The 7,652-nt window shown below is 51.7% G+C and overlaps 1 protein-coding gene across 1 annotated transcript; it reads left to right on the top strand.

Annotated features, from left to right (window-relative positions):
• Nucleotides 1-2,513: 2,513 nt before the first annotated feature.
• Nucleotides 2,514-6,958, top strand: LOC123095925 (glutamate decarboxylase 1). Its single transcript, XM_044517495.1, has 6 exons — nt 2,514-2,821; nt 2,929-3,133; nt 4,981-5,181; nt 5,300-5,514; nt 5,601-5,907; nt 6,185-6,958. Exons 1-6 carry the CDS (start codon nt 2,730-2,732, stop codon nt 6,650-6,652), a joined length of 1,488 nt encoding a protein of 495 aa, XP_044373430.1. The 5' UTR covers nt 2,514-2,729; the 3' UTR covers nt 6,653-6,958.
• The last annotated feature ends 694 nt before the right edge of the window (nt 6,959-7,652 follow it).

The raw sequence follows: 7,652 nt of genomic DNA on the forward strand, positions 1-7,652 counted from the left end.
CTGTTCATCCAGAGGCAACGCCACCGCTCACTGTTCATCCAACCCCCCCGCAACACTCACTGTTCATCCAATCGATCGGCTTCAGTTAGCAGCAATAGCGAAGGAATCGCTCGATCGGGTTCAGTTAACAGCCATCGATCGATCGCTCGGGTTCAGTAACGCGTAGCCTGCAGTGCAATCGCTCGGGTTCAGTTAGAGCCCAACGCCTCGCTCGGGTTCAGTTAGAGCCAACGCCTCGCACACACGCGCGTACGTGTACGAGAGAAACGCGCATCGCTCGGCCTCCGACCTCCCACCGTAACCGGGAACTCGCCGAAATTTTCCTCCCCCTTGCTTCTACCACGGTTTTTCCCGTCATGGACGGCCCAAAGAATGTCATGCAGCTGCGTCTCCGGCCCGCCCAGGACGAAAAGCCCATTTTCTGTCATGATTTTTTCATAGAAGTAGGAGCCCACCACATCTATGATGATACCGGGTTTTGTCACAATTATCGTCATAGAAGTGTCATATGTATGACAGAAAAAAATTTCGTTCAGCCCAAAATGTCACGGGTGTGTCTTTTTTTTGTAGTGTTGCTTGTAACTATGTGTATGTTTTTTCCTAAAAAAGAAAAACTAAGAGCATCTACAGCCGGACTTCGCAAATCCGGCCCCTCAAACGCCCGCGGACGCGCCCGGGCACGTCCGCGAGCACTGACCGGGCACGCCTCATATTTCCTTCTCCACATACAACTCTCTCATATTTATCCCCTAAATCCATATAAAAGCATGCATAATATATAGCTACGTACTATGTTCTATACTACTCAAATTTCGTCGTTGTCGATGATGGCCGGAGCCGCCAGCGCCGGAGCCTGGGCCGCCTGCGCCGCCTCCATCTGTTGCCGACGGCGACACCTGGCCTCCGCAGCCGACTCTGAGCGGATGGAGTTCAGGATGGTGTGTTGCTCCGGCCACATGCCCACGTCCTTCTCCATCGTCGGCGCCTCCTCCTCCCCCACATCCAGCGGCGGCGCCTCCTGCTCCTCCTCCGCTGGCTCCTACTCCTCCTCCGCTGGCTCCTGCTCCTCCTCCTCCCCCGACACCTCCTCCTCAACCTCCCCGAAATCCTCCTCCGGTTCCAGAGGTAGCCTCGCTTCCCTACGGATCCGGACCTGCTCAAGGAGGAAGAGACGGGGCTGGATCGTGTAGTAGCGGCGGCGTGGGGTCATGGCTAACGGGCTCGAGTGGCGGCGGAGGGAGTGAAGAGGCGGATGTACTAGGGCTGGGGGCGACGGCCGGCTTAAATAGCCGGCAACGGCCTCGGGCGGCGAGCCGGAGCAGCGCCACGCGACGGTCACACCACGGCGACGGTCGAGGCGCCCGCCGGACCGTCGGGTTTCCCGACGAGTCCGTGTGGGGCCACGCCGTCAAGCCATCGTGGCGGGCGGGCGCGCCCGGGTGCCCCCCTATCCGCCCCATATTTGGGCTGGATATGGGGGGTGCCAGTCAGCCCGAGCGGGGCGTTTGGGTCTAAAAAATGTGACCGGTCGGCCCGCCCGGGTGTATGAAGCGGGTTTGAGACATCCGGTTGTAGATGCTCTAATAATAACAGAGGGAAATTAGACCGCCTAGCTACAGCCGCCGCCTCCAAACAAACTAAGATTCCCTGCCTCCCGCCAGCGCCGGCGCTGGTCCGTCCCGCCTCCGGTGGCCTTAGGGCCATGGAGGCGAAGTGGATCTCGGCCCTTGCCGGTGGGAGGGCTCCGTTTTTAGATCTGTTTTTGAGTTTTGTTAGGGTTTGTGTCCTACTCAGGAAGGCGAGACAGCGGCGGCTCCTTGAAGATGGAATAAAGGTCTCCCAGCCTAGCCCCCGTTCCGGTGATGCGTCTAGCATCATCGGTGGGCGTGTGGAGGAGCGTCTCTGGCGGATCTGTCTTTGGTGGATTTGGTCGGATCTGTTCGTCGTTCGTCTTCGTTCGTGTGTCTTCAGGTTGGATTCCTTTGATCTACACTCTTCATCTGCGGCGGTTGCTGTTCTGGTGCGTTGGTTCCATGGGGCCTTAACACGACGACTTTCCGACTGTCTACTACAGCAACGTTTGCCCGGCTCCGGCGAGGGAGGGACAATGACAGCGGTGCGCCTTCGGCTCGCTTCAGTGCTTGTAGTCGTCGCTAGGTGGTCTACGGATCTAGATGTAATTTTTATTATTTCTAGTGTTCGTTGTACTACCATGATTATGAATAGATTGAAAGTTTTTGTCGCAAAAAAAATTACAGAGGCAAAGCGACCTGATGTATGGAAAGAGGGAAGCTTCACCTCCACCTTCGGAGGACCAATACCAGACACCGGAACGCGCAGCCCCGAAGAGACAACATCAATACAAGTGTCGTGAAAAGCGTGACCGAACGGAACGGGAACAGAAACATCTTCGTCAAACCATGTACTACATGTAGCTTCCCCTTCCCTTCGTCTAAAAGAAAGTGAAAAAAAATCTTCCGCTTCACCCATCCCCTCGGCTCGATTATAAATATTCCGCCATTTTTGTCTCCCGGCCAGCACGGCGCACGCCATCGACTATACAATAGGAAACGTTCCCGCTTTCCTTGGTAACGGCTTGGCCCCGACCCCGCGTTGATCAAGCACAAACCAGCGGCAGCACTAGCACCACCACCACCGCCGGCCCCCGTACGTCTCCCGATCGGATCGGCCGTCGTCCCCGCCGGCGAGCGAGCGAGCGAGCGATCAAGATGGTGCTCTCCCACGCCGCGTCGGCTGGATCCTCCGATGACTCCGTGCACTCCACCTTCGCCTCCCGCTACGTCCGCGCCTCCCTGCCCAGGTGCGTCCCTTCCTCCTACGTCCATGGACGGATCATGGATGGATGGATGGATGCTTGATTTGGTTTCGTCGTTCGGTGAACTGATGGATGGACGGATGGACGGGCAGGTTCCGGATGCCGGAGAACTCGATCCCGAAGGAGGCGGCGTACCAGATCATCAACGACGAGCTGATGCTGGACGGGAACCCGCGGCTGAACCTGGCGTCCTTCGTCACCACGTGGATGGAGCCCGAGTGCAACAAGCTCATGATGGACTCCATCAACAAGAACTACGTCGACATGGACGAGTACCCCGTAACCACAGAGCTCCAGGTACACCCATACCATTTTCTCTCCCTTTTAGGGAATAGCCATACCATTTACTTTGGCGTTACTTCGGAATTTAATCCCCGGTATTGCGAACCTGCTGTGCTCGAGTCCCCCTGATTTGCTACCGAGATCTTTTTCTTCTTTCGGTGGGCTTCCACTGCTCCACTTGGCCTGATCCGGCCTAGAGATTTGAAAACGAGTACCACTAGGAATGCTAAAAAATGATCTAGCATCATATGCGCGTACTAGTACTCCTACGTACGTACCTTACCTCTAGCCTAGCGACGATTATTATATTGACGAGTTCAGTTACTACCTTTCTGCCCACTGTTTTCGGATTTTTATTCCTCTACATGGCCGCGTGTAATAAAGGAGATGAATTACTACGTAGCAGGAAGGGACTCTCGGTGGATCCGACGGAATAGACGTCGCCGAAAGAAACAAAGGTCGGTGGATCCGACACTTGGTGTTCAGCAGTCGTGTCAGGCTAGCAGCAAGTGACAAAACCAGGAGATATATTCAGCCTTTAGCGTTTGCGAAAAAAGAACAAATAAAAAGAGCAGGCCATATATGCATCGAGTTTTCACAGATTTTTTTTTTTTGGCGGTGCGTTTGGACAGAATTCATGCCATGCACGTAGGAGTAGTATATTTTGTCCCGAGATAAGATTCTCCTCGAGATCAGGAGGCTCAGCATTTCTGGGCGGTGCATCGGCTGCCTTTTGCTCCCCCTTGTTTCAAACCAAGAACAATACAGTACTCCTCGAGATCGACGAGGATTAAGGTCACTTTTTTCAGAAAAAAAATTGGATTAGGTAGTGCTGTTATTGACTTATTTACAGTCTAGATAGAATCATTCGAGGCTTGGCACTTACAAAGGCCCAACATAATTATATAGTAACTAAAGAAAATAAACAATAATCTCCTCAAGGGCGCGTCCCTGTCCATCCGTCTATCCTCTTGGTGCATGAACGTGAGTAGTGCACTAGAGAACAACGGGGAGCAGAACGTGCGTGGTGTACTAGTGTGCAGAACAAGGCATCTCTGGCCCCCGTCCCTGTCCTCCAACCCGCGACGCAACAATAGGAAAACGAGCAAGCCACGTTCACATACACACATGGCGATAGCTCTGGTTCCTGGTTGTCTGTCGTCTTGTCTGAGCCACCCAACGATCGGTCGAGAGGGGGAACGAGAAGAGTTTTACTCGTCGGTAACAGCAGACACTGATCGATCGATCGATCGATCGATCGATCGAAGGAACCAAGAAGAGTTCTGCTCGCAATCCCAAGTAGCCCGAGATTTCTCGGTGCTACATATAGTAGGCCGCCGAGCTAGACGCTCGTAGCCATGTGGAGGTTAGGCCTGGAGCGGACGTAAACCGGAAATGTTTACTGACTTGTAAGCATGAACCAGATGAGTGATGATTCGATCTGATTGCGCCCTTTCGGCACAGCGGCGCACTATTAGCATGGGTTGCGGTGGTCTAATCATCTAAGCACACGCCGGCAAAATCATGGGAGCGGACAAATGCAAGGGTGGACCCTTGGTTCCTATTAACGGAAGAAATCATCAGAGATTGCAACACAACGACAAAAAGAAAAAAGAGTGGAGTAAAAAATAATAAAAGCTGCTATTTATTACTCCCTCCGGCTTGAAAAAGAAGGCACACATACTTTTCAAATTCAGGTTTAACCATGAATTTAACCTATAATAAAACGTGGTAATGATGTAGTAATTTACGATCCTCGTGGAGGAAACTCTAGCTTTCTTCTTGCGACAAATCAAGTCTTCATATATAGCATGGTTGGTTGATCGATCATTAACACAGGGCTTTTAAATTCTGTTTTGCAGAACCGATGTGTGAACATGATCGCGCATCTGTTCAATGCTCCTCTCGGGGAGACCGAGACGGCCGTGGGAGTGGGCACCGTCGGCTCTTCGGAGGCCATCATGCTCGCCGGGCTGGCCTTCAAGAGGCGTTGGCAGAACAAGATGAAGGCCGCCGGCAAGCCCTGCGACAAGCCCAACATCGTCACCGGCGCCAACGTGCAGGTAACCAATACGAGCACATCACAAGTCGTCTCCTTGATTAACACTGACACATACGACGCGGTGTGTTACATTTGCAAGTTTTTAACTGGATCGATTCCATGGGGTAAAATGAACGCAGGTTTGCTGGGAGAAGTTCGCGCGCTACTTCGAGGTGGAGCTCAAGGAAGTGAAGCTGAGCGAGGGGTACTACGTGATGGACCCCGAGAAGGCCGTTGAGATGGTCGACGAGAACACCATCTGCGTCGCCGCCATCCTCGGCTCCACCCTCAACGGCGAGTTCGAGGACGTCAAGATGCTCAATGACCTCCTCGTCAAGAAGAACGAGGAGACAGGGTAATGAATCCATTAACCATCCTTCCACCAAGCTTCCAGTGGTTTCCACAAATGTCCTAATGGTTGCTTTTGGGTTGGACATGCAGCTGGGACACGCCGATCCACGTGGACGCGGCGAGCGGCGGGTTCATCGCGCCGTTCCTGTACCCGGAGCTGGAGTGGGACTTCCGGCTGCCGCTGGTGAAGAGCATCAACGTGAGCGGGCACAAATACGGCCTCGTCTACGCCGGGATCGGGTGGTGCATCTGGAGGAGCAAGGAGGACCTGCCGGACGAACTCATCTTCCACATCAACTACCTCGGCGCCGACCAGCCCACCTTCACCCTCAACTTCTCCAAAGGTTCAAGCCAGGTTATCGCGCAGTATTACCAGCTGATCCGCCTTGGTTTCGAGGTACTACTCATCGATTTTGTCTGAATATTTTGTCACTTATAACAGTAACAACATCAGTCTTTGCTAAATTTCAGTCGACTGAGATTTGATTATGTCTTAGTCTATTCTATATTCGTGAGATCTTACATTGAAATTCGTGCAAATTTTTTTTCTCATTTTTCTTTCTTTGTTACATGTTATGTCACTTGATTGAGACTTGATTAAGTCTCCGTCGACTGATATCTGGACACACCCTAACAACATTGTTGTGCTAACTGTATCTGGTGCGATAATGCAGGGGTACAGAAACATCATGGACAACTGCCAGGAGAACGCGATGGTGCTCAAGGAGGGGCTGGAGCGCACGGGCCGGTTCAACATCGTGTCCAAGGACCAGGGCGTCCCCCTGGTGGCCTTCTCCCTCAAGGACAGCAGCCGGCACGACGAGTTCGAGATCTCCGAGTTCCTGCGCCGCTTCGGCTGGATCGTGCCCGCCTACACCATGCCCCCCGACGCGCAGCACGTCACCGTGCTCCGCGTCGTCATCCGCGAGGACTTCAGCCGCACCTTCGCCGAGCGCCTCGTCATCGACATCGAGAAGGTGCTCCACGAGCTCGACGCGCTCCCCTCGCGCAGCAGCGGGCCCGCCCTGCAGCACCCCAACGGCGACACGGTGAGCGAGAAGGACCTCGCCAGGCAGCGCGAGGTGGTGTCCGTCTGGAAGAGGGCCGTCGCCGCCAGGAAGAAGACCCAGGGCGTCTGCTGAGCGGCGGCCATGCACCTCTCACCTGCTGCTGGCGTTTGATGATGCTATAGCTGCTGCTCGATCTTTATGGTTGTATTTCCTAATTTAAGCTGATACTACTTCTCTTGTCCATGATGATTTTTTAGAGGACGGAACTAATAGTTCTGGCTCCATTGGATCGATCTGAGTAATATTTATGTCATGTATGTGTTGAACTGCAGTGCTGTATTTGCATATTTGTACGCGAAAGTGGAGTACCTAGCAGCACTCATGTGTTTATTTGGGTGCCTGATATTCAATCAAAATCGTTCTCGTAGCTCTGAACCATGATGCTTTCTTTAGGGGTACTTGAACCTTGATGTTGGTTGAATGCCATGATATGATGGAGTAGTTAACCTTCGTAGAAACGGTACGGTTGCAGTAACGGCGACATGTACCAGTACGCGGGTACGAGGCTACGAACTCAGGGTGGACTTTTGGTACAAACCAAAATATTGGTTGCTACCTTGCATTTACCGATTCTGCTCAGAATATGGCAATGGCACCCTAAGAGGAAGCTCCTATAGGATGCTTCCTGCGTATTTTGAGCATTTCCTGAAAACACAAACATTTTTGAAACTTTTCAATGTTTTTTTAAATGAGAGCAATATTTTAAACTCTGATCATTTTTAAAAAAACAAAGAATATTTATAAGTCTAAACATTTTTCGAAATTTCTAGGAATTTTTTAAATTTCTGAACATTTTTTTATAATTCCAAGCAATATTTGAAATATGAACAATTATTTTAAAAACAAGAAACAAAAGAACCAAAAACACAGGAAAAAATCATGAAGAAAATAACAAAACAACAAAGAGAAAAAATAATCGAAAGCAGAACCTTCTACAAGGTTCATCAAACCGGGAAAAGCTAGGAAGGAAAGATTCCAAAAACCGGAATTTCTGTAGCATCTATATTAGCTAATTGGCTGAACCATCTCGGGTTATTGGACAACAATTCGCGGTAGTGTGGCACCTTTCGGC

The sequence above is a fragment of the Triticum aestivum genome, chromosome 4D, assembly GCF_018294505.1.
Source record: "Triticum aestivum cultivar Chinese Spring chromosome 4D, IWGSC CS RefSeq v2.1, whole genome shotgun sequence".
Taxonomy (NCBI): Eukaryota; Viridiplantae; Streptophyta; class Magnoliopsida; order Poales; family Poaceae; genus Triticum; species Triticum aestivum.